General features: G+C 42.3%; 1 protein-coding gene across 5 annotated transcripts; it reads left to right on the top strand.

The window, feature by feature from the left end:
- Positions 1-746: 746 nt before the first annotated feature.
- On the top strand, positions 747-27,456 carry rc3h2 (ring finger and CCCH-type domains 2). 5 transcript variants are annotated; one of them, XM_040156923.1, is made up of 20 exons: positions 747-1,128; positions 8,843-9,165; positions 9,311-9,428; positions 10,038-10,271; positions 10,973-11,148; positions 12,858-13,058; positions 13,234-13,366; positions 14,786-14,904; positions 16,326-16,438; positions 16,836-17,156; positions 17,660-17,862; positions 17,995-18,305; positions 18,384-18,530; positions 20,155-20,292; positions 21,453-21,617; positions 21,769-22,018; positions 22,597-22,681; positions 23,267-23,474; positions 23,690-23,853; positions 24,037-27,456. In XM_040156923.1, exons 2-20 carry the CDS (start codon positions 8,935-8,937, stop codon positions 24,182-24,184), a joined length of 3,465 nt encoding a protein of 1,154 aa, XP_040012857.1. In that variant the 5' UTR covers positions 747-1,128; positions 8,843-8,934; the 3' UTR covers positions 24,185-27,456. The 5 variants fall into 5 exon arrangements, with proteins under 5 accessions (XP_040012857.1, XP_040012855.1, XP_040012853.1 ...); XM_040156921.1 differs by having other exon boundaries at positions 9,993-10,271; positions 17,681-17,862; XM_040156919.1 differs by having other exon boundaries at positions 9,993-10,271.

The following is a 27,456-nucleotide window of genomic DNA, read 5'->3' as shown; positions in this document are numbered from 1 at the left end:
TCCAGCCACATGGCCAGCGAGACAGTTAAATACTATGGAGATGCCAGTCTAAATCCTTTATAATGTACAGGATGAAGATATCCAGCTCATAGGTTACAACCTCGGTGAGCTAGTCCACACAGTCCATTGTTTCACTGACTACTAGAAGCTCTCTCAAGTGAATGTTATTAGGTAAACAGCCATAAATATTAATGACATAAAAAGACATTTGGATATATTCACAGAAGACTGACTTTAGTTACTTTGAATGCTGTAATAGCCTAACCATGATAACTGTAGCTGGAGTTAAGTCAAAATAGATGCCTTTCCAAGAGAGCTGGAGCTGATCAGACGCATGTATCTATAGATAGATTATGGGAGAGCGCACAGCGATGGGGAAGGCAGACTGAGTTGGGGCATGCCTTCTCTTCTGCTCCACTTCTCTAAACGCAGAGCAGCGGTAAAGCGAGCGGGAACTACATGGGTTTGAACGTGTGCGAACTTCCCCTTGACAGGCGCACTTGTCGAAGCGCATCCTCCGCCGCGCTGCCTCTTCGGCTCTGTTCCTTTAAAACCAGACAGCCCACGCCTCGAAAAGCGGCTTGTTCCGGCTTGCCCCTTTACATCTTCTTATCCTTGCTCACAACGTGAAAATAGTGCCCCCGCCACGCTCCTCCGACACTCGCGCACGAGCGTTTTCGGTCGAACCGTCGGAGGGGCTCGCCAGACCGGCGTCTCGGGCAGAGGATGCAGGATGTGTAGCCGTGCAGCGGCTGCCTCCCCTCGCTTCCCGGCGGCGCGTCGGAGGCGCAGTTCAGCCACCATCACCGGCGGAGCGATACAACCCCCTCCTCTCAGCCCCAGTTTGTCAAGCTGAGGGTGTGTGGCTCACTGTACCTGAGCGAACGTGTCAGTCACGTACTAAAGAGGGGGCAGAGGACCAAAACTGGACCAAGGGACCTGTGTGTAATGCTCTGAAATGCAGTGCCATAACGTTCTCGCATCAAGAAGTGTCTCTCTGGGGTGGCTGCTGCTGCGGTTGTTCTGCATCTGATGAAGATTTCTTTATCATTATTATTATTATTTTTGATGCGCCCCTGTGGATGTCTATGAATATGTTTATTCTGGTGCTGTGGTGTAGCGCGTGAGGTAAGTGACTTATCCAGATGTGCGCGCTACTTTCTCCTCTTCTAATTGAGATGTGTAAAGCCTTTGACATTGTAGGGCTGTTTACCTTTTTGTTTTTGTTTTTTCCTCAGCCGAAAATTAGACATCGTTTAGCAGCCACAGATCTCAGAAATTCTATCATTAGCCCCGGATCTATTCGGCTACCAGCTGACCACCAATTTCTGCAACTGGTGCCGATGGAAAATTATAAAAAGGCAGGTTGAACTGAAAATTACGGGCCCGTAGCTTATAGTCAGCTGCGAATGCAAACCAGGGTTTTTCTAGCAAGAGTTGAGGCACTTATTGCCCAAAAACGCAACGTGAAACTGGAGCTATTGCTGCTGTAATGGTGGAGACTGGTTGGTGCCGCGTCCCAGGCGTGGTGACAGGAATTTGTGCAAATGTGAAATTTATAGAGGAAGATCGCTCAAAGTGATCCCCGAGCCGCGGCGGGGTAGTTTTAGCTCAAGTGTTGCATCTTCTTTACTGTAGCCTTCAGCCTGAAATGCAGCACTGTCATCCTAAACTTTAAGTATGCAGCAGCCTGTCACGTTGGCGGCTGCTCCAGGTACAACCTGCTGATCTGCAGCTGGAAGCGACCTGATATTCGGACATTGTCCAAGGCTGTAACAAACTGATGGCTGACGAAGACTGCCGAGCTCCTGTTACTGCAGACGCATCTCCACAGGCGTAATACAGCAGGCCTTTACTATACATGCTGCATAATACAGCGGCTTTGCGAGCTATATGTTTGCCCTGCCTCCCATTCAGACACTACCCCCACACACTGTGACGGTAGGCATAATGAATAAATAATCCCACAGACCCACATATCCCTACTGTACTCTCAAAAACAAGTGAGCAGACATGTTGAAACAACTGTGGTGATCCCCTAATAAATTATGGAAGGACACAAGCCAAATATCAAAGGAAAACTACCCACTTTGTCACCTCATAAACCGGGGATTTTCGACACAGAAACAAAAATCTAAATGATGTTTGGGATAATGCCAGCATGGGGTGTGATATTGTGTGACTTCTCGTCACAGACTGCTTGTACAACAGTGTTCTGTTAACTGCCCTTCCCAGAGTGCTGTTAACTGGTGTTTGTGGGCCTGTTGAGAGTCTTTCAAGGGATTAACAGGCATCGTCAGTTGCCAGTGTTAAAGTTTAACTTTCCCTTCATCATTTATCTGCTTACTGTGGTTACAGGCATTGTTTTCACTTTACAGCTGAAAAGCGCTGCTTCCTAAACCAACAGAAATAGGAAGTTTAGAGTTTTGGTTCATATAAACTCAATCGGATTTAATTTGCTGTCAGCATAAATGCATTGTAGGAGTCAGGCTCAATTTATGTTCTTCTTAGTTTGCTCAACTTTAAACTGGTAATACAGTATTTCAGGGTTTTTTGTTTTTTTTCCAGCAATGTGGTGGGTGTGAAGTTTCAGTGTTTGTGCTTTACCCACTATGTTGTTGCCAGAAGGCTGTACAACTGGTATATGTCAAAATTCTGGTTGTAGTTCATGTTTCTGAGGGGGCCGCATGGGACATGTGATATATACTTGGGGAGGAATTTAAAAGGTCATTCGCACATTTGTGAAAGTGAAGCAAAGTGGATTTTAAAAACCAAAGCTGGCACTGTGTTTCTGTTTGTGTGCACAAGTGGCACATATTTCATAAAGTGAGTAAACTACAGTAGTGATACTATCTTGAACTGCAGAACGAGACTTAACTGTGTTCATCATGTTGTGCTGATGTACTTCTTGAGAAGTAGTGACTCGGTTGTTGAAAAGTTTTTGTAAATTACCTTGATGTCAGAAATTCGCATCTCCGGTGAAACCACCAAGCAGTGACACCACACAGCTATGTGCCTATTCTCACAAGCACACACACACACACACACACACACACACACACACACACACACACACACACACACTCACTCACTACATGTAGCGTTCTAATTCTGGGGTGATGTTGAGAAGGAGTCCTCGTATTACTTCACATTCCACTGCTTCAGGTTCAACTCATGCTCCATGGTGGTGTGTGAGTGTGTGTGTGTGTGTGTGTGTGTGTGTGTGTGTGTGTGTGTGTGTGTAGTGCATATACCATGCATCCATTTATTACCTCTATTTGCATGTTCATTTGTGTGTTCATGTGTAGCAGAAAAGCTTTTGGGATGATATGATTACGATCGTTCATCTATCAGATGACGCACGGCTAGTTCAACCACCCTGGAACAGCTCATTCCTTATCGCTGCTACTGGTTGTTGTGACCCTACAAACTGGTCAAACCTTTCACCTTTAGATTATTTAGGATCTTTTCTTGCCTTTATTTAATAGTTTAGAGTGTAGATTGGCAGGAAAAATGGAGTGAGAGAGAGAGGATGAAGAAAAAAAAAAGTTCTTCATGTCAGAATCCTGATGGAGATCTGCATTTATAAGGTCTGTGTTTTGGACCTCTAGGCCACGAGGAGGACCCAAACCTGTACCTGTCAAAGCTAATGTATCATGTCAGTTTGTCAAACACATCAAATGCCTCAGTGATTTTCTAATTTTGTATAAACTGTTATTGTTTGGCTTCAAATCCAAATACTTTATTTTCCAATTAACACAGACCCATTAGTCACCTGCTTTGTACACAGATTAATGTGGTACATGTCCCTCATATGTCTCTCTACAGATACCGGGGTACTATAGAGGTAACCGCGGCGCCTCACTCTACGGGGCCTACAGAAATACTCGAAGAAGGAGTTGCAAAGTGACAGTTAAATGTCACGACACAGTCAGAGACTAGTGCCTCCAGGGATGCCCAGAGAAAGCAACATACATACACACACACTTTAGGTGTGAGGAGGCCGTAACAACAACCAAATCCATCCATCATTACAACATGCCTAACCTGAGCTCTTATTCCAACTAATGCTTCATGTCTAGTGTCTGTGTACCACTTTGATAAGCCTTCCCATTGGCCGACTGCTGTATTCTGCCTCCTTCTGTGCTCCCTTCCAGTTGCCCTGCTGTTTACAGAGTCCCTGTTTCTATGGGAAACGTCCATGACAAGGAGTCAAGCTAACAAGCTACGTGCTCCTGACTGAATACTGTGGCAAAAACTTGGACTGTGCACAATACATTGCTCAACCATGGCGAGAAGGTCTGGCAATGCGAGAACATCAACCTTTACCCTTAAGTTAACCTAATTTTAACCCAATCATATTCGTCATAGGCCCAAACCCTAAGTCCAAACGTAAAGACCCTTGAACAGTGAGGATGGGCTGAAAGGTTAAACATATTTCTTACCTAAAAGTCCTGGAAAACACTGTCAAAACAAACTCCTTCTTTCTCTTTCTGTCAGAGACATACCGAAGGAAACTCCAGATGCCCTCCCCCACACGGAGGGGGGCCAAGTGAGGACTTACTGTCCTGAGCCAGATGATAGCTTGCCAACTGTTGGCTGTAAAGACACAATGTACTTCTCATCCTCCGCTCAGCAGAGTGGGTGGCTCAACTTGCCAGTACAGCAAATCACTGCCTAGGTCCACAAAGCCTTCTTTCAACTATTTTGGGGATATTTAGCCCTTAAAAGTGGACGTGTAACCGTGCTGCATCTTTCTTGATGCTGGGGTATCTTCGGAATGGCAGAGCCACAAGTTTTCCTTTGCTTCAAAGCGGCAAGTAACACACTCCAGGTAAACTGCAGGCGCAAACAAGTCTGAAAGAAGGAAAACGGAGCTCATGTGTCGATTTCCTCATTTTAAAATAATTGTTGAGGGAGAGGGGCCTGATGAGGAAGTTGAAGTCTGCTGTAACAATACAACACACCCACCTCTGCCTGTCACAAGACTAGACTTATTCATGACTGTGGGGGCTTACTGTGTGCTTGCATACATGAGTAGTGATCTGTTCATGCAAGCAATGGGAGTCTTGTTTACATCATAGTTTGCACTCCCCATGTGATGTGAGGTATTAACCCATATTATTAATCCAACTGTGGTGTGGCAGTGTAACGACTTGTGTGTGTGTGTGTGTGTGTGTGTGTGTGTGTGTCTGTGTGTGCAGGAAGAGTTTCTGCACAGAGAGACGGACAGGGGTAGAGCAGGAGCTAAGGCCAGGCCTCTTGTAGTCTGCCAGCGGACTCTCAGTTAAACAGGATGTAGCAGTTGCTCAGAGCAGGAACAGGTGGCCGCCAACGTGACTGCAGCCCGTCAATCGCGGTTAACAGTGGCCCCCGGAGTTTGCACGGCTCCCTAATCTGCACGATCACAGAGAAAGAGAGTTTTATCCAGGCTCACGGGCCAAGATAAAACTCCCCAATTTCTCTATCTCCAAATCCGCCCCCCCCCACTCGCTCTTCCTCACACGGTGCTTCGGCACTTTGTGGGCTACAATAGCCGTAATCGATGTTATATATGGGCTCCTCGCGGAAGGAAACATGAGCTGCGACGACGGAGCGGCGCTGTCCACGCGGCCGAGGAGGCAACGCGGGCACCGCGAGCTGCGGGCATTTCGGAAGGTGCGTATAACCGGTATGATAATTGACACATCGCCATATACAGTATATCCGACATGGCAGACATTAAAATACAGCTTGTGACGAAACCCTGGGTATATTTGTAGTGTAGTGCGACGCACAACTCGTGCGTAATGCGCACAGTTCCTCTTTCTCTTTCCTTTGCACTGTCTGAGCCAGCACCTTCATAATGTAAAAGGACTCGGTTCATTTTTCATAAAAGTTTGTTTTTCAGGCTCAGACAATTCCTAGAAAAAACTCGAGGAGCCTTTATTTTCGGTTGGTATGTATCCAGACGTGTGTTATGGTTTTTCTCACGGGACACAGACATGCACTGTAGTGTTTATAGACGAGGAAATGGACCTTTTTTTTTTTTTTTTTAAATAGGTCGAGTTTTGGCTGCACAGGTTCTCAAAATCACACACATTGGTTGAGGCATATTTTCAAAGTCAGTTTTCAACGTATAGTCAGTTAACTGAGGTGCTTTGTCCTCTCCAATCTCCTTTATTCTCTCTTTTTACTCATCTCCTTACGTATTTGCGCATTATTTTACTGTATCTCTGCTGTGTTCCATTCTAATAGATCATTTTCAAGCCTTTTTTTTACGGTACCTCCCCTTTGAGGGACCCACCTCTTATTTTCGATGAGCAGTTCGAACAGATGCAACGGACCCTGGAAGCAACAGGTGCTCGCCGTCTGCACGCTGTGTCCAGAACACCTCGCATAATTAAGTCAAAGGGATGATGGGGTTTCTATTATGTTTGCATGTATTTATGTAAGATTTTGCCTTGGGTTAATGGTATGAAACATCAAATAGCATGCAGGAGGTCATAGAAAGTGTAAAAAAAAAAAAAAATACCCCATTGTACTGTACTGTTATGTAAGAGGAGGTACATTTCCTGGCATGAAAATGTTTTGAGAAAATGTACAAAGTGGAATCTTTGAGTAAGAGTGACTAGAATTCAGAAAGTGCACCAATCAAACGTAAGCTTAAATCAGCATAGAACCTTTGCCCGGAATATGAGTGGTGTGGTTATTGGGGGCGGGGGGGCTGTTTTATACCTGATGACATTAACTTCTCCCACATACTTAGCTGTCCATTGGCTCTGTCAGTCACTGGCTCCTTCGATACCATACTGGTTTCTACCAACCACTTCCCTTTGCTTCTCAGTAGCCTCTGCAGTTCTTGCCATTACAAAAACTTGCTGGAGGACAAAGTTAATTTTCAGGTGGATGGCAGTGAATTTATGAAGCTTTTAAGACAATATAGTCAAACATAAAAAAGATTGACACGCCTATCAAAATATGAGGTTTAGGGCAACTGAAACATGAATCTCTCCTCCATCTTGATAAAAATCACCTTTGAATATTGTTTCCTCTTGCAGATGCAGCTTATCTTTGTGAAAATATAGAAAGTTAAGTCAAACTAAAATTAATGTCTACAGACTAGTCTTTTATCCTGCAGTAGCAAGAGTACTTCCCTCCATCCATATGGAAGTTTACTTTTTGATGCTGCAGGTGGTGTTTTGTATCTATATTTTAATTTGTTATTTGTCTATATCATGTATCGTAGCATTGTGCCCAAGTCAGTGAAGTCTTGCAAACTGTGCCCACCAAAAAATCTCAGTGGGAGAGTCAGCTGTAAAAGACGCTTGGGAACATCTGACAAAGACTTTGGCCTGCAAACTTTCCTTGAAACATTATGTCGGTGTTATTCAGCCTTTTCTGTCTCAACCCGAGGATACTGGCTGTGCTGTGTGCACGATGATGTGCTCATGCAGTATTGTTATGATTCAACATGAGCTCAGCCTTCATTTGATAGAAGAGGGAAAAGAATATTTTCAAGAGCAAAGTGGAAGCCAAGATGATTCTGCAAGACTGCTCAAGCTCTCAAATGAATACAAAGTACTCAATCTTGGACCTTTATTTTTGCGTTCTCCAAGAGGCAATTTTTCTCCACTCCTGTTATTAAACCTGTTATTAAATAATCTTTAACCTTTGCGCTCTTACCACATATGTTACTGTGTTGATCAGTCCATTTAGAAAATAAAGCTAACTAGTTGGTTTACTGTAATTTATTTGTTATGAATTTAGTTGTGCGAGTTATTTATTTTTGAAATTAGTGCTATTCAGTTAATTTTGTTTTTCTTGTTACTGTGTTATTGCGCATTGTATTTGGCTCACCCTCTTCCGTGAAGAAGTCAGGAGGCGGGAATCAGCTAATCGAAACCAGTATCCGAGTTATCAGTGGGGCTATTAGAGTTCAGCATGGCAACAAATAATGAGTTGATTCCAAACAGTCTGGATTTTCCAAAATGTACGCTTTTTAAAAAATCCTCTATGATGTTATGTAAATAATTTCCCGTCCATGTTTGTAATGCGATGAGTGATATTTAGACTTGGACCTAATACAGTACAAATTGTGTTCAAAGTGAGGTATTTATGTGCCGCCTTTTATATAATATGGGTTGAAATTTTAGGAAGTACTTCTCTCAAGAGAGAGAGAGCGTGAGAGAGAAAGGGCACTTTTATTGCCCACATTAGATTAAATAAATTTATGACTTTTATGGTGAGAGAGACTGAAGACTGCCTGTGTACTTAGCTAAATGCTTATTGCACTTGACAGAGCTCAGAGAGTAATAATATTGAAGCTGCTCCTTTATCTGCTGGACACCATGCACATCAGTTTGTACGATATGCTGTGTCTGTCTATCTCTTAGTTTTTACAAAGTACAAACAGAGTGTCATGTTTTTGTAATGTAGCGTAATGCTACTGTGGAGGATATGGTATTGTAATTACATGCACGATCGGATGATTCTTAATAAGTTGAGTTATGCCATTTGGTGCTTGATCTGTGGTACTTTTTATGCCAGTTAGTGCTCAAATGACTAGTCAATTAATTCTAACACCAAGTAAGCAGTAATATAAATTATAAACTGTTATATTAAGTTGTTTATAACAAATTATGATGCAGTTATAAGCAGCTATAATGACATTTTAAGTGTGTATTCATGTACAGTATTTTTCAACTATTATAAATGTCCATATTTATATTATTACAACTTTGTTTTACTATATTCTCATTCATTATTTGTTTGCATACCAGCATCCAGTTATGGGTGCCTCACAGGAAGACAATTATTGAAACATCAATTACTATGCATCATTATGTCCTGTCCCTCACAGTCACCGTCGGCGAGCAGGTGCTGTTGTCGGGTCTCGTTGACATGCATTCCCCCTGAGCTTGGCGACGCCTCCCTCAGTGGTGTGGTGGCAGGATGCCAGTGCAGGCAGCCCAGTGGACAGAGTTCCTGTCCTGTCCCATCTGCTACAATGAGTTTGACAGCAGCGGCCACCAGCCCATCAGCCTGGGATGCTCCCACACGGTATGTAAGACCTGCCTACACAAACTGCACCGCAAAGCCTGCCCCTTTGATCAGACACCAATCAGCACGGACATCGACCTGCTGCCGGTCAACTGCGCCCTGCTGCAGCTGGTTGGAGCTCAGGTGAGTCAGGAAGAATGAAGGCATATTTGTTTATTGATACGAGGGTAAATGAGAATATCACAGTGAGACAAAACTCAAAATTTTGTCCTCTTTCTGTGTGTCAATGTCTTGTGTATTTGGGTGCGCAATGATGTGTGCCTCTTAGGCCCCAGATGTGCAGGCAGTGAGCCTGAGTAGTGCAGCAGAGGTGGAGCACTATGAGGTCTGCAGGGTGTGTGTAGAAGAGCTGGCTCTCTACCTAAAACCTATCAGCGGAGCAAAAGGTAGTGTGTATGTTTGCGCATGTAAGAATTTGAGAACTGTGGATGTTTGTGAAAGCAAATTAAGCTCTCCATATTCATTGTGCGGGGGCTGCAGTTGAGCAGCCTGTGTAACTTGGCATTCATGCTTCTCGCACTTCTCATGACGCCTGACAGCTTCAGTGCTTTTATGGTACTGAACGAAAATTCGGCTCCCTGCATAACCAGATAAGAAAGATTAACCTAATTCAAACTGACCAGTAGTTCCGGTTCTTTGGTGACGGTGCTATGGTAGCATTCATCATTTTTTGGCTAATAACATCATCTGGACGACTCACACTTCATCATGTGTGGTTCCATAAAAAACATAACTGATGAAATGGGACAATTTGGTGGGAGGTTAGATACAATAAATGGCCATTAAATCCACCTACATAGTTAGTTGTAATTGGTTTTGGGTGGGGTTCGGGTTGTAGGATTAAGTTTCTTTGTTTCATTGCTTTTTATTAGACAAGAGTTACTTTGAGACAAAATCAATCAAATTAAAAATGACTGATAACTAAAGTAAATGTTCTCATTGTGATGAAGCTCCGCAGATACACTGTTTGATCACAGAGGTATCGCCTACTGCAGGTGTGGCGAGCCTGAGTCCCAGCGTGCTCAGTCGGCCTATGCAGAGGAAGCTGGTGACCTTGGTGAACTGTCAGCTGGTGGAGGAGGAGGGGCGTGTGCGGGCGGTGCGGGCAGGCCGGTCGCTGGGGGAACGAACCGTAACCGAGCTCATCCTGCAGCACCAGAACCCCCAGCAGCTCTCTGCCAACCTCTGGGCAGCGGTGAGGGCGCGAGGATGCCAGTTCCTGGGACCTGGTGAGTGTGCATGACCAACAGAGTACACATCAGTGATGTGATGTGATGAGCGTCATGCTTCTAGTGGAACACATAAATCTGTGAGGCAAGCTAATACATGTGACAAAACATGTGAACAGAATTTTTACGCAGATTCTGTAAGGATGCATAATGATTAAGCATTTGGATCTTCTAACCATTTAAGCTTAAGAGTAATAATACTCTCAATTACTCTTGAATTTACTTTACTGTTAAACATCAAAACTGTGAATTCAAAAGAACTGGTAGCCGAATGGACTCGTGTCCAGGAGTTTGAATTGTTTAAATTCCCAATTTAGATTGTCTCATCAAACTGACTGCTGGTGCTGGTACCCGGTGTCCGGTGATGATTACTCATAGGGCAGATTCTGACTGGGAAACTCTTTTCTCATCATGATAACAGAAAGAGTTCATCTAAAAGTCTGAGGACACCTGGTTCTAAGTGTTAGAAATAGCCTTTGTTTGATCAGTGGAGAAAATTCAAATATGCATTGTTTGGAGTTTTTGCATACATATGCAACCTCACCTGCAACCGAATGTGTTTGTGCTGAATACTTTTCTCTGACTCTTTCCTCACACCTCCTTCCTATAATCTTTTTCTCTATCTTGCTTCCTCCCACTGCCCCCACTTCTTGCTGTCATTCACTCTGTCCCTACACCCCCCTCTAACTCTTCCTCATCAGCTATGCAAGAAGACGCACTGAAGCTGGTTTTACTGGCTCTGGAGGACGGCTCAGCTCTGTCCAGGAAGGTGTTGGTTTTGTTTGTAGTCCAGAAGCTCGAGGCTCGGTTTCCCCAGGCCTCCAAAACCAGCATAGGCCACGTGGTGCAGCTGCTCTACAGGGCCTCCTGCTTCAAGGTACTGTGTAGGGAACATGAATGAGTATACACACATGGATACACCATAAACCCACAAATATGTGGACATACAACATGTGAGCAAGCTGCACTATTGACGGTTCCATTTATAAAAATAAGAAGCTAGCTGCTCTTTGAATGTAGTCTATGTCAAACTGAACAAAAGAACCTCAGTTTGCTGCTCTCCCAGGAACCCAAGCCGTAATAAATGACCTGATTACATGAAGGGTATTTAAATAGATCCTCATTTACCACCACATATTTCTTTACCCCAGAGACAGTACTTCAAATTGTAACTTTTTATGTAATCAGTTGTGGAGGTCTTTCCTAAACTTTTATTCTTAAGTGTTTTATTATCCATTGAATAAACCAGCAAATTAGAAAAGCAAAAACAATGGTTTACTTGAAATTAGTCTGAGTGAGCTTTGGAAAAACCCCTTTTCAACTGTGGATTGTTCTCCAAATTAATATGACCCAGTCTGACATTAAAGTTCTGTATTATCACTCCCTAAATACTGATACTAAGATCTAATATTGGATAAAAGTCATACCTGTAATAAGGATACAGGCTTCTGCTGATATATTTTGTGTGTGTGTGTGTGTGTGTGTGTGTGTGTGTGTGTGTGTGTGTGTGTGTGTGTGTGTATTTCTGTGCCTGTTATCTGATGACAGACATCGCTGGTAGGGCAGAAATGCCAGCTATCTGCTCGTGACGTAACGGCAGTCTATATTTGCCCTTGTTGCCCCGCCCTGCAGGACAGAGACAGACAGCACAGAGATACGGGGAAAGATAGATAAATGTGCAGGAAGAGAAAGAAAACCTGACAGTTTTTCTAGAGAATCGAGAGCAGCAAGAGCTCGAATAATGATGAAATCTGATTCTGTTCAATTGTTATTTTAACTGTTGAGCTTGCTAGATTTGTTGGCGAGAGCTGGCAGTACGTGAGCTGGTGTCTTATGATGATTACTCATAGGGCAGATTCTGAGAAGGGGAGAATCCCTTTGTCTGATCTGAATTTGAGTTTATTAGTCTGAGGACACCACATACAGGTAAACTGCTATGACTCTTTGTACTTGGGACCTCCCAAACCGAAATACTATTTTATTATTAAGGAATAGGTCAACCTAAAATTAGCTACTCAGCAAGGTGCCACTGGAAACACTGTAATGTACCTGAGGGCAAAGTGCAAGCATGACAGTGCTCCAAACAAGTTAAGCAGCATATTCATTTTAATATTTTATATCTGCATTGTGCTTTCATAACTGCAATACTTACCTAAGTAACTCAATAACTCAGATTTTCTGCCCGTACAAACATAAATTATGCAGTAAAAAACAGGTCCTGCCTTAAAACATTTTGTTGATATACTAATTCCTTGTGTAGGTTTCTTTTGAAAAAAAGTTTTTTTTAAATCTGTATGTTCAAGCCAAAATGTAGAATTATCAGCTGCAGTTCACTAAACTTTAAGTGCCATGTACATTATATACAAGAGTGAGTAGAGTTTAATTTTGGGGTGAATTAAAATTTTGACTGATTATTCTTTCATTTTCTTCATATAAGAGACAACAGTCTCACAAAACAATAAGGGACCATCTCCTCTGTCCACACTTTGTTTTTCTTCCTCGTCTCTTTTCTCACTCTCTTGTCTCTCAATTCACCCTCTTTTTAAATCTCTCTCACTCCATCGTCTGTCCTCTCCTCCCTCTCAGGTGACTAAGCGCGATGAGGACTCCTCACTGATGCAGCTGAAGGAAGAGTTTCGTACATACGAGGCTCTCAGGAGAGAACACGATGCCCAGATTGTCCACATCGCCATGGAGGCAGGCCTACGGATCTCACCTGAGCAGTGGTCTTCGCTGCTGTACGGAGACCTGGTCCACAAGTCACATATGCAGTCCATCATTGACAAGGTACTTTTGTTTCATTTGCCGCATAAGTTTCAGCGTTGATTATTGATAAACTCACTTTTGAAATTTCAAATGGTGAGACTAACAAGCCTGTAGAGAACAGAAGCACAGGAGAAATACATACATCTTTTTTTTTTTTTTTTTAAACCTGACTCTCCTCTTCTATCTTTTGCTTCAGTTGCAATCTCCAGAGTCGTTTGCAAAGAGCGTCCAGGAGCTGACAATCGTTCTGCAGAGGACAGGAGACCCGGCCAACCTCACCAGCCTTAGACCGCACTTAGAGCTATTAGCCAACATCGACCACAATCCAGGTACCTCACTTTGTTTAACAGCATTCATCTGAATTAATAAAAATGAGTCTGAATGATTAACACTTCCTCACAATACAGTGTTTGTCCAATTCCACAAAGATTAATGAGATCGATGTGAAGAAAAAATAGGCAAGATGTGGCACTCATATAACAAAATGCAATTAGCAAGCACAAAACAGAAGATTAAAACTACTGATTAATCTTACGTGTTTCACATTTATTAATCAAAGCGCAGTGACTAAGCAGGGTGTTTGATGTGTTTGAGTTTTAATATCTTATGGAACTGAGAAATGTATTCGGAATTGTGGTACCCTATTAAACTTGTCATGAAACAACCAAGTGTTTCTGGCATCATGACAAAGAATCAGACAAGTATGTCAATCTGCCTCACTGTAAATTTTTGTATGATGTACATTAACACAGATAGGTAATTTTTTCAGTCACGGATGTTGCCCCTATTGTACATTGCATCCCTGCAGCGCTACTTTGTCACCTCCAACGGGAATTGTTTGGAAACCCCTCAATACCAAGACGGTAGAGATGCTACTTTACATTTTTAGCAATGCTAGCGTCGTGGCTCTAGGCAGGCATTGTCAGTCGGACCACGACTTTCTCAACTTATCTCAACAACTACTTGATGGATTGTCACAACATTAGGTACGGACATTCAGGCGCCTCCCAGGATGAATTGTAATAATTCCCATGACTTTTCATCCAGCGCCATCAGCATGTCAAAATTTTAATTTGTCCATTTACTGGACGGATTACCATGAAATTTGGTCCCTATTCATGTAGCCCCGTCAATAAATAAAAATTGTAATTTGGCCAATATTTGGCCAATTATGACCAAATACCTGCAAAACAAATGGCAATCCCATGGGCATCAGTTGTACTTTGTGTTTAGTGCTAATTAGCAAATGTTAGCATGCTAGCATGTTAAACTAAGATCGTGAACTCGATAAACGTTATACCATCTAACCACCAGCGTGTTAGCGTTGTCAGTGTGATCATGTTAGCATGCTGACCTTAGCATTTAGCTCAAAGCGCTGCTGTGCCCAAGAACAGGCTCACAAAGCTGATAGAATTACTGTAGACTCTTGTTATTCTACATTTTATTAATACAGAGAACCGTGAAAAAAAGACACGTTTCTCTTCTTTTGGTGTCATTTGCTGTAAATATATTGTATAGTGGAGATAGTGAAAACAGTAAGTCAGGCAGAGAGTAAGTCAGGCAGAGAATCACCCTGGCTTAATGGTATGAGGATGTTTAATCTCAATGATCTCTGTAGTTCTTTCAGGGATGCATGCTAAATTCTTTCCAGGCTTGCCGCTACCTGAGCTTCCTGTAATATCGTGGCTTTTTGAGACCTTGTGACAAGACGCTCTACTGAACAGACAGCACTGTTGATCTGTGTGCAGATGCCCCGGTGCCATCATGGGAGGAGCTGGAAAGTGTGATGCTGGCTGTGAAGTTGGTGGTTCACGGACTGGTGGAATTCATACAGAACTTCAGCAAGAAGAGCCACGACACCCCACAGGTATACGGACGTGATAGGATGAGCATGTATTAGTTACATATATTATTTAATATAGACATCAGAACAAAGCAACAAATGAGATGGGTTGCAGCAATTGTGAGAGATCGTAGACATAATGGTGAAAAAGTGCAGAATAGTAAAGACGGACAATCCTGGGAGGAGGAATTGTGTTGCTGCTCCATCCAGAAACTATGGAAGGCCATCAGTGTGGAAGATAAGATGTTCAGGGTCCAGCAGGCACGCTTTGTTCCTCCTGGCTGTGACATTTAAGATCGTTGAAAGGACATGAAATTGTCTCTAGCCGCTAAAAGTGAAGGGTTGGGAGTAATGGTTGTGGGCTTAACTAAATAACTATCAATTTTTAAACAGATACAACAGCATTAACATAACTTAACAGTTTGCAGAAAATGCATTTGTCTCTAAAAATGACTATACTGTAGTATAGTGGAGTCAATAGAGGCTGAAGCTAGCCTGTGTGTCAGTGTCAACTATTTTCAAACAGATTCTCGCACACCTAATCAAAATGATTAAATATATAAGTACATTTAGAATAAATTAATACCTGTGCAATATCTAAACACAAACATGTTGTAAGGATGATGAATTTCTATCAGTCGTCTTTGGTGTGCTGTCATGAAGCCCTTAACCGTGAACAATGCTGAGGAGGAAAGCCTTCAGTTCTTAAGGGATGAAATCAAAATTACTGATTTAAAATTGGCGTCACACCAACCAACCCACCTCTGTGTTTTCCATTTTCCACATTAAAGGCATCTTTTACTTTTCTCCATGTTAGAAAACAAGTTGAAAGATGGCTGAACATACCATGATACTTTCTGAATGTTCAGCGGTTCGTGTTTTGAGCTCTGTAAAGAAAATAGTTTTGTATGTTTACTTTGGAGGCAGACAGTTTGGAAAGGCAGCCGACCAATAAACACAACATTTGTTTTCCATCAAGAACGTATCACAAAGGTGATTATTAAAGTCTCTTGATCATATTTTTTAGTTTTATGATGTTTGTCATCTGTCCATCCCTGTTTGTGGGCTTTGACTTGCTGCCAGTCTCTTTGACATTTGTTTGACATCCATAGTCATGAAATTTTAAGATTTTTCCTTTTCAACATCTTTTGCAATGAGTTGTGACAGTCTGCACATAAATAATATATCACCTTGGATATAGTTAAATAGTCACTCCAGCGTGTAAACACTGTGATGAGTAAACATTAACCAAAATCTTGACATGAACTTTACACTTTTAACTGATCGTTACTATTATAAAGTGTCGCACAAATTTTATGAAAGCCACCACAGCTTCCAGACTCAAACTAACAGTGGAATGTTAAATTATTTCCTTGTTTCAGTAATATTAGGATATTAATTGTATGACTAAAAATCACATGACACTGTATCTGCGTGTTTTGCAGCCTCAGGCCAACAGCAAGTATAAGACCAGCATGTGCCGAGACCTTCGTCAGCAGGGTGGCTGTCCCCGAGGAACCAACTGTACATTTGCACACACACAGGATGAGCTGGAGAAGTGAGTGAGCCCTCACATAACCTCAGAAAGACTCCATTTTGTTTGTTTTCAAGATAAAAGAGAACTCCAATCATCCAAGCTTGCATTTACAATCAGATTTTTAAAAAGGCTTTATAATGTTGCAAATATAATATAAGACAGAAGTCTGCTTTGTCCAACTGTGTTATTGTATGTTGTTATTATTTAATGTTTATGTACCTGCACTACACAGCCTCTCCCAACCTCCCTTTTAATACAATTTTTAGTAATCTAATCATATATTTAACAAGAGGTCATCTGTGGCAATAATATTGGAATACCAAGGCTACTCATGTGCATGCACGCACACGCACTGTATTCAGTGCTAATCCTTCCCCATTGTACTGAATTTTCCCATTATCCTTCCTTCTCTCTACAGATTTAGACTGAGGAACAAGAAGAGCAGCAGTGTGGGCCGTGCATTTCCATTAGCACCCGGGGTTATGGGCAAAACCTTCACCATGGAGGGCAGCATCCACACAGACGTGTCTGCAGGAGTGGGGCAGGGGCTCAAAGGCACAGGGGAGAATACAGCTACCCTGATAGAAGGAGTTCCTGGCCTGACTCACCCCCAGCTTATCTCCAGAGGAGCCGACATGATAGAGGAAATGAAGAGAGCGGTGCCAAATGGGTCCAGTGGGGCTAACGGGTCCAACGGGCTATCTGGCGCCAACAGAACCACGTCAGGTTCAACGGAACAGTAAGATTATTTGCCCTCTTATTCGATGATGCTTGTACACCTTCTGTTGATGGCATTAACCCCATGACCAGCCTAATATTTCTTCCAGTTAAGCGCTACTATTTATGTGGAGTCAGATTTGTCTAGATAAATAATTGCAATAAGTCAATACACAATCTAAAAACAAACTATATATAAATGTATATTTGCATGCATGGTTCCAAACTTTTACTGTAATTTATTTTTTCGGCGTTAAATGTAACAGCAATTGCATTTCACGTGATTATTTTAATGTCAAAACTGTGTTTTTCTTTGATTTATATTTGAATTAATTTAGTCAAATACACATTTACAAGTAACCTGATGTGTGAATTTGAGTCCATTGGATATTTGCATATGATTTGAGAGCGAAATAATCCTTCATGAACATTTACTATATGTGCCGTTGGGAAGGTCTGACCTTAGGTATATCCAGGTCAGCCTGTGTTCATTCTTTCTCTTTATATCGTCATTCTGATCATTAGGAAATCCATCTCTCCTCCCAGAACTCCAGTCAGCCACTCCTCGGCGTCGTCTCCCTTGACCACAGTTGGACGTGCTGATGGTGGTGCTCCTATACCCAAACATGGGCAGTTCATGCTGCGTGCACCACATCCCTCACAAACGTCAGAGCTGTACTATCAGGAGTCGCACCCTGCTTATGACACGGCCCATTATCAACAAACCTGTGAGTCAAGTTTTTAAATAAAAGTTTAAATTAAAAAAAAAAAAAAAAAAAATTGTTGTCCTGGCAAAATGCAAATGAATGTGCTCTTCTCTTCTCTCCTTCTTGTTTCATTCTCCTTCTTCTCCTATCCAGCAGGTTCTTACTACCCATCTTCTCTTCATCCTCCTCACAAACCCTGCATGGCTCGCTTCCTCCGATCGTCCAACGTCCCAGAATCCTCTCTGCCACCCTCTATTGGCCCTCCACCAACTTCCTACCCCAGTGACCCTCAAACGCCACACCCACCTTCCTCTTCTTCCTCGGGGTACCCTCCACACCCACCTAGAGATCGGATGGGTCCTGCCTTCCATCCCCACCCAGGGCAGCCGCAGTATGGGCCTCTGGCTCCTGCTCACGGGGTTTATGCTCCCCTTTATGACAGCAGGAGAGTATGGAGGCCTCAGGTGAGCCTTCTGTTAATTATCATGTCACTATATAACTTTTTGCAACCTTATTGACAACGATGATAATTGCTATTACAGCTGTACCACAGAGAGGATGCCAGGAGTAACTCACTGCCACCAGAGGTGTTGCATTCCTCTGTCTACCAGCCTCCACTCAGGGAGAGATTCAACTCTCTAGATAGCAACTACTGCTCTGGAGCTGAACACCGTGCAGGGCTACACAGGGTAAGTGAAATAACGCACGCCTTAAACCATGGCCAGTACTCACTTCTGACTGGCCGGAGGAATTCATTTTCAGATAATAATAATACACGTCCAATGTAGTTTCCGTATCACTCATTTAGTTTAAGACACATATTCGGATAAAAACTGTATGAACTGGCTTTTACTAGGCTGGGCTAGGCTAGGCTATTACGGCTAAGAAGCCGTACTAGGCTACGGCTTCTTCCACTTCCACTTATTCCAACGTTTATTCCAACGTTGAGACTGGAAGTGCCTATCTATTTAAAAAAAAGGAAAAAAAAGAAAAAAAAAAAAAAAGAAAAAAAAAAAGGTTTAATTATTGATAAGTGGACATTCTATAAAAGAGTTAATCCACTCTGAGCCTTGCAATAATTAAAAAATAATTTTCTCTGCTAAGGGTAATATTACAATTGTTTTCTTTCACTGTTTTTTCTCTCAATGTCATGAACCATCTCTTGGGTAACATCCAGTTTGTCCAGTGAAGCCATCTGTATGAACTGATGTTGGTCTGTCTTACACGGAACAGATTTATTGCTGCATTCTTTTCAGCAACATTTCATTTCCTTTCGCTTTTTTTTCTCCCGCTTTTTCACACCCACATATCATCTCACCTCTACCTTTCGTTGCCAGCTACAGAACTGCAGTATGCAGCTCCAGCCTCCTCTGTAGTCCTCCCACTTCTCACTCAAATATGTCTCTGCCTCCTCCACTCACTTCTCTGCTTCTCACATCATCATATAGCATTATCAGTATGGCTACTGCAATACTAAACTGTATTTTACCAGCAGTGCTGTGTGTGCACACCACATTACCTGTGATAGAGATTGTAATATAGGGCACACTCAATACCTGTAAATTATGGGCATACAGTCTATATATGGGCAACATACTATAATGTAATGTAACATAATCTAATGGTGGATGCAAAAGAAAACAACACAATATGGAAAAGCTTCTACTACAATATGTTCCTTATCTAGATAAGTTAAAAATGAATGATTCATAGAGATTTGCAGTGAAACTTGAACCCTTGCAGCATTCAATTGTCATGCAAAACTGTAAGCCAGCACCCAAGAAAAAGATCTCTCAGCTGTGCAGGAGCGATCAAACATTGAACACCCAGATAGTGGAATGCAATACAGTGCAGTTGTCCACCACCTGCCAGGAAGGTTTTACATTATGAGGTACACTAATACACAACCACTCAAATGACAGCTGCTACCATCTAAAGTGTGAGGGTTGTTGTATTGCAAAGCACTATATTGTACAGCTGTTTTTAGTGTTTCCACCCCCATATCTTCAGAAAGACTCCTCTGTCTGCTTGTGTGTCTAGACCTAGACCAAACATGAAATGCAATCAGTGCACCTAAACTTGGGAAACAATGGAGGAAGATTGGATACAAATCTGGATATTCCTTTGAGACACAACTGAAACTCAAAGAACTGTATTACCGTTTTTGCCAGCTGTCCGATTGGATTCTGACTATTAATTATCCGTTGGCATTTATGGCTTTGATCTGACGTTTTGGGTACCTAAGGGCATCATTGCTGAACTATTGTAAATATATTATTGATATGACTATGTTTATTTATGTCCCGTTGTCAGGATTATGGTCGTGTTCCTCTGGGCTATGAGGATCTGTTCAGGAGGAAGCAGGAACAGTGGGCTCATCATCACCACCATCACAACACCAACAGACCTTCTCAGTCCTCCCCCATCTTCACCGTCGATTTTGGAACTGAGGTAGAAAGCAAATAAGAGAGACAACATATGTACACACACAAAAACACAGAGCCTCATTAAGAGATATAGGCATGACAATAAAATTTAAATGCAACCATGACCAGCTTATTAATACAGTCACTGCAGCCACCTGAAAAAGTGAGTAATGAACTGCTTATGTATTTTACCATTTTTAAAATATGTTGGATTAAATTCTATCCCGAAAAGCTTGTATTTCGACTGTGTCCAATGCTATTTAAGTGGGAGATAGTTGCTTAGCAACTGTAGAGGAAGATATCAAAGCAATGCACAATTGTGGCGTGTGTGCATGTGTGGGTGTGTGTGAGAGAGAAAGAGGATAAGAGAAAGCGAGAGGAGAGAATTTAACAAGCAGTGACTCAGGCTTTCAGCTGAGTAAAGCTTTATTTAACAGCACATCAGACATGTTTTTCTCAAGATGTCCAATTTAAAATGGAGCTCTTATTAAAGAAACCACAACTACTTTTTAAAGTGTTTTCTTATTGGTCTCAATCCAATTTTAATGCCTCAGTATAACAAGTATAAGCAAACAAGACCATGGGCAAAAAGACCGGATATTTCTATTCAATGATGTCCGGTGCTTGCCACGGGGATGACAGCAAAGTGGCAGCATGTCAGCACTCGCAGTGACAGCATAAATCCAAATTAGCAAGCAACCAAGGCTGGTATATGAGGTGTATGAGCCTTCCTTAAACTCATACCCTGTGTATAACTCAGTTACTGACTTGCGACATTGTCCATCCCTGTATCCATCGTCTATACCTGCTTGTTTTGTGCAGGGTTGGGGTTGGGCTGCAAGCCTGTCCTAGCTCACATTTGGTGAGAGGCAGGGTACACCCTAAACAGGTCGCCAGTCTATCGCAGGGCTGACACACGTAGACAGGCAACCATACAGGCTCACTCTCGTGCTTGCGCGCAACTTAGTCTCCAATTCAACTGATCTGCATATCTTTGGGCTGTGTAGAAAAATTGGAGCAATGTTGGCATGTGGGGAACATGCAAACTCAGCACAGAAAGGTGTGACTTCTAGATCATTCTAGAGGTCGCAGCTCTAGATCTAGCACCGTGTCAAGTCCCGCGCACACAGAGGAAGTAAAGTAATATGTTTCACCATCATTTTTAAATGTCTCTCTCTCTGTCAGCATGTGGAAAGCAGCGGAGGCCAGTGCGTGGAGTGCAGGTTCAGAGGCGAGGAAAGTTTAGCGCACTACTCTCCGTGGTCCTGTGGTACCATCGGCCCCTGCCTCAGCCCCTTTGAGCCTGAAACACTCACACACACTTCAGCTCACTCCTGCTCAGAGCACTCGGTGAGACTCTTCCCACACCCACAAGGAGGGGCAAACACTCAGACTCACATCCAAAGACAAATTATAGTTTCACTTTAGTATCAATGCCTGTTTCGGTGTGTGGAAGAGCGTGCTCCCTTTCTAACGGCGTCCATGCTTTTTTCTCATGCAGGAGTTAGACAGTAATGGAGGCGGAGGTGGTGGCGTTAGCAGTAGTAGTGTCGGGAAGCGGTGGCTGCATTCGCTGGATCACTACCGCCGCCTGAAAGACGAGGACCCGATCATTCCCTTTAGCGAGGGGCCCATTATCTCCAAGTGGGGTGCCATATCCAGGGCGTCACGCACGGGCTACCACACCACTGACCCTGTCCAAGCCACAGCCTGCCAGAGCGGTGCCAGCACCACGCCCATCAACTTTAAAGGTGGGTAAGGAGGGAGAAATGAGAGGTGTGGGAAATACTGCGGGAAAGAAGAAAGTAGACAGGAAGTCAAGGATGAAACAAAGCTGGAACAGGGAGAGAGAGAGGAGAAAAGAGCAGAGAAGTGGCATTAAATAGGTTGTAAAATAAGGTTGTTTTTTCCTTTTTATATGATGAGACTTTGGAATGACCTGCTCGTGGAGATCACGTCAGTATCATCTCTTAAGTCTCTTCTAGGAATCAATTTTATAGTCTAACTTTCAGTGTTGGCCTCTGGCATGTTGTCTTTGCCTTTTATAATCTATCTTTCACGTTAATAACGTTGTTACTTGGATTTCTTTTATTTAATCCGATTTTATTTTTTGTTTTTAAAGTCTTTCAACTGTTAGTATAAAAGTTGTATATTTCATCCTGTTATGATTATGCAACTGTTTTAGATTTTCACTCTCCTTTATCTTTAAAGCATACACACGCAAGTATTTCTTTATTTTCCTAGTTAGTATTATCATTTAAAAAAGATTGTGTTGCTTTGATTTTTTTTGTCTGCATTGTTTACATATATTTTTGTGTTTCTATTACAGATTACAACCCCCGCTTGGATCACAGTGACTACAGGTGGAGCTCCAGAGGATCAGACTCCTCCAGCCACTCCAGTTTCCTAGAGAGGTACAACACAATCGTTTTTCTTAAACCTATTTGCAGGATTTATTTTTCTACCTCATGTCAAACTGTGGGGAAGTGTACAAACTCCACATGGAAAGAACTGAGTATTAAATATTGAATTGAACAATATGTGCCACACAACATTGAATATTGTGTGGCACATAGAGAAGTTAATTTGTGATTGACTCCCACTCACTCATCCCTCTCCTATCTCACTGTGCAGCAGTCATTTCCTCTTTGTGGTCAGACTAAAAATAGAGCTGCAAAAGACCCACTGGGCAGCCAGGAAAAGGAGTCAGGAAAGCCCTCTGCACGGATGTCTCTAATGCACTTTTAAATATTTTCCGATTTACTGACATGCTTTTTTAATCACCATTTTTGTTATTAATAATGATCATGGTTACGATGGTATGTGTTTTATTTTATTTTACCCTCATTATTGTCTTTCAACTGATATAAAGGTTATTCAAACTAAGAATGTGCTTTTTCACTCACCGTATTTTCTTTGTTTGTTAAATATGCTGCATTATACCTTTTGAAAGCCAGAGGACAGTTCTAAGTTTGTTTTTACCTGAATGTGTTTTCTAGTGAGCAGCTTTGTGCATCAGAGCTGCACGGCCGTCGAACTTCAATAAGCAGTGGAGAGAAAATTGTTTCTGATCTGCAAGCCCGTCAGACCGCCTACAGCCAGGATCGGAACCGGGCTGAGAGCGAACCAGACCCGGACCGAGACATTGAGCTCGAACTGTGTGCTCTGGACATGGAGGACTCAGACCACCAGGAGATCAAGTCTCAGGTTGGTGTGATTATGCAGGTTATTAGGCCAGAGGGATTCCCCATATCTTCAGGGCTGTTTTGAAGCTCGTGTTTGGATTTATCCAACGCTGAGATTGGAACATTTAAGATGTATGATTTATGCATAACTGAAGTGTAAATGTAAAACGTTCAAGCACAACCAAACCTCTTTCTCATCTTTCTGTTTTTTTTTTTTTTAACATCTTTGCCTCCTAGGAGTCTTTAGACCTGGCTACCCCACAGTCTCAGGATGCTTCCCACCTCCTCCCGCCTCCCTGCTCCTCTCCCCTCCTCTCATCCCCTGTAGAGGAGCAGCACCAAACAGAGGGTCTCGCGACAGACAAGATGGATGCTCACCTGCTGAAAAAGATGGCCTTCAGGTGAATTACCATGGTAACCACTGTTTCACAGGATGGCCCTAATTCTGAGGCGTTTTTGACTGGGCAGACATATTAATGTGATGAGCTGGCAGTGTACAGAAGCTTTGCACATAGTTTTTTCTTCTCTTTTTTCTTCTCTCCCTCCTTGTTTTCATCCTACCTTCCTCTCTTTCTGTTTTCCAGGAAGTCTCTTTCTCCTGGAGGGTTGGTCTCAGGAGGTCTGGGCGTCGGCAAGCTGGTGCTGCGGACTGGACCGTCTCGACTGGGGGACACTTCCACCCGGGCTTGTCCAGAAACAACCGGGACAGAGATGCTGCTCAACGGAAGCTAAGGGGACGCAAAGTCAGACAGTGACCTGTATCATGCTAGCGCTAAGCCGCTAGCCCACAACCAGATTTTGTTTAAAGTGAATACCATTTAATTCCAGCCTTCATATATGTAAATCATATGCCTAAATAAAACTTTACAGATATGGGTCAACAGTCTGTGCTGCGCCACACCACAAGGGGAAAGAGAAAACACACTGTCCTGCCTCCTAAGTGGTCATTTTCACCAATGTATAGCTCCACATAGAATTTAGCGATATCACTGTTAACGCCTAATAAGGTACATGATCAGACCGTCCTAACAGTAGATGCTGAACTTGACCATGTTTGCAGTTTAAATCCTGGTCACATTTAGGAGAAAGGCTGGGGATCTCACAGCATATTCACCACATGATTGCTCTCTCTCTTACCTGACATTGTACTCCTGAGGTTTACACATCATCCAGTTTGTTGTCCTTCATCATGGCTGACAAAGACAAATGGTCTGTCAGACAGCAAAACTCCATACAGTAGGTGGATTTACGATGAGTGAAGTTTCTTCAGTCATGCCACTTTTCAGTTTACTGCACGATTTCTTTGATAAGGCACTGCTTTACAATCAAGCCCCACATAGCCTTCTCAACAAACCTGGCATTATTTATCCCCTTTTGAAGCTTTTTTGCCACCTTACGTATATCTGACAATTGTTTTTCATGTCTTTCTATCTCTGTACATGTTAATGCATTTGTTTGGGCCACTGGTTTTGATTATAGCCTTTGTTGTTATGTTGCATAACACAGTTTCAACAGTATTTCCTGAAAGATTGAGAGATAGACGTTATAATACTGAGAGCAAAAATTAGGAGGGCACTGCTGCCCTCCAGTAAAATAAAAAAAAACTGCAGAAAACAGAGGTCTTCAATATACTGATAGTGAAACAAGCCTCTGTCTTTTATGAGTCATATGATCTTTTAAATGTTGACCTCCGAATTCCCCTCGACTTTCACGAGATCACAGGACACAATGACACATTCATAAACTGAATTTGTCAATGATCATTGATCACAGAAAGTCACGAGAGATGAACAAAGTAAAGATGTGTGGGGTTTTTTTTTTTACTTTTTCACCTTAAACATATTTTCTTATTTGACTCATTCTGCATAACTAAAGAGTACAAAGCAGTTCTTTTTGGGATGAAATTGTATTTTGAACTAGAGATGGAGCTAATTTAGTCGAGCTCTCTTCAACTCACATTAACTCACAAACCATGTCAAAAACTATCGTCTCATCTTTGTGTGCCTGCAGTGACACTGGCATTTCATTCTGCTGACACACACACACACACACACACACACACACACACACACACACACACACACACACACACACACACACACACACACACACACACACACACACACACACACACAAGATACATGTGTGCACAAACTTACATGCACATACAGCAGATACAAACATGCAATACAGTGGCCTTTCTCTCCTTGGTGTTGTACAAAACCAAACATTGGGCTCCACAGTGATGTTTGTCCCGGCTCATTGACAGACCCCTGTCTTATTTCAGAGGTGTTATCTTACACGTAATCGTGAGCCCATGGCTTTTTCTGTCCTTTCCAGTCCAGTCACATTTACGTACTATGTAAACAATATCAACATCAGAGGTCACGCGTGATTTTTCAAGCTGAAGCCTAAAAGAGTGAGGGACATCAGTTCTTTTGTTTCTTCATGCTATATCTTTGTTTAACATTTTAAAAAGTTTTGGTTTGTTTTATTTTATGCATTGCTAACTTCTGTGAAGTTGTTTGTCGGGGTATTTTGTATCAGGATCTTTGTTACTTGTGTTTTGTTTGTTTTGTTTTAATTCATAGCAGAGGTGAAACTGATCATCTTGTCTAATGTTTCTCTGTCTTTGCTGGGCATCAGATGCGCTGTCGTCAGTACACTGTAATTCACCAAAGTCTAGTTCACTGTAATTTTGTGCAGTATGGGTGATTCCCACACAGACCAGCCTTGCCTCACTCACTTTTATAGATATGAGGCATCTTGTCATGTGTGGTTTAGTCTTAATGACTTTAGCATGAAACATGAACCCATCTTATATATACAGGATTTGATGTCATGGAGACTCCACTGAGTTTTTTTTTTTTTTTACACCTATTCTAAATCTTATGAGATTTGTGTAGAATGAGAAAATGAGGGTCAACTAATTGTTGAATCTTTCAAGTTCCCTCTTCAATTTCCTCTCACCTCAGATACTGTACCTTCTCAAAAACATCATGAGAGGCAAGCAGCAATGTCCTTGCCCTCAAGTTATATCTTAAATCCCATTTTAGAGGATGGCAGAATGGCTGTACATACGAGGAAAGGTTTTTGAGTTACAATTTAAAACTTTAATAATAAAAATGAACAATGAAATGGTGGACTAGTGACCTTTTTGGGTTTCTGTCTTATCTTCCACCCAACTGCTGAGAGAAGCGGGCAGAGAAAGTGAAGAGTTGGACTGAACAATTCAGTGTGACTTGATAATATTGTTCTGAAAATGTTTTGTAGTGTTAATTTCTGACTGTAAAAGGCAAGAGCTGGCGCAGGGATTTAGCCGCTCCAAGTCATGAAATTAGCTCAGCTACCTACTGTCGCTCTGCATCTGTTTACAACTTCACCTTTGAAGTCATGTAACGTTAAGTGCCATGTTGTGTACAGTACAGTACAATCAATCCCTGCAATTTTCCTATAGCTTTTCATATTCCTCAGCTGTGCACTATGCGAGGAGGGAAAAGCTCAGTCAAGTTGATGAGTAAGATACTTCTCTTGTAGTTCTGCTTTGTTCCATTAGAGGAGGCTAGATCCTTGTCTGTCTGAACCGCTCAGGGAAGACTTAAGTTGCTCAGCTCCTTTTGCTTTTTCTATATTCATCACTTTAAATATTCTGCGGAAGCATTTACATGAATTTCACTTGCTGATAGCTGATCCTTTCACCCAAAGCATAAATGGGTTCAAGTGTTAACGCCTATTATATTGTTTGCCAGTGTTTACTTAGCCAGTGTTTTCTTTTGCCTCTCGGCATCAATATTGGCTTTGCTATTCTTGCCCTCATGGGGAAGGGCTGGGCACTACCGTATGTAAAAACAGTATTGTGAGTATTGAACTTATGTCTAAGTGATACTCCCTGTTTCCTTCAAAGAGTCTATTGAGCACTGCTGTAGTGGCTAGTTGCACTGCACTAATTTCCACCCCATCACTGCCAGCAGGTGCACTCAGCCAGTGAGTGCCAGCCCCCGCCC

This window comes from Xiphias gladius, chromosome 20, assembly GCF_016859285.1.
Source record: "Xiphias gladius isolate SHS-SW01 ecotype Sanya breed wild chromosome 20, ASM1685928v1, whole genome shotgun sequence".
Taxonomy (NCBI): Eukaryota; Metazoa; Chordata; class Actinopteri; order Istiophoriformes; family Xiphiidae; genus Xiphias; species Xiphias gladius.
Note: the sequence above shows the minus strand (reverse complement) of the source record. Positions and strands in the feature narration are given on the sequence as shown.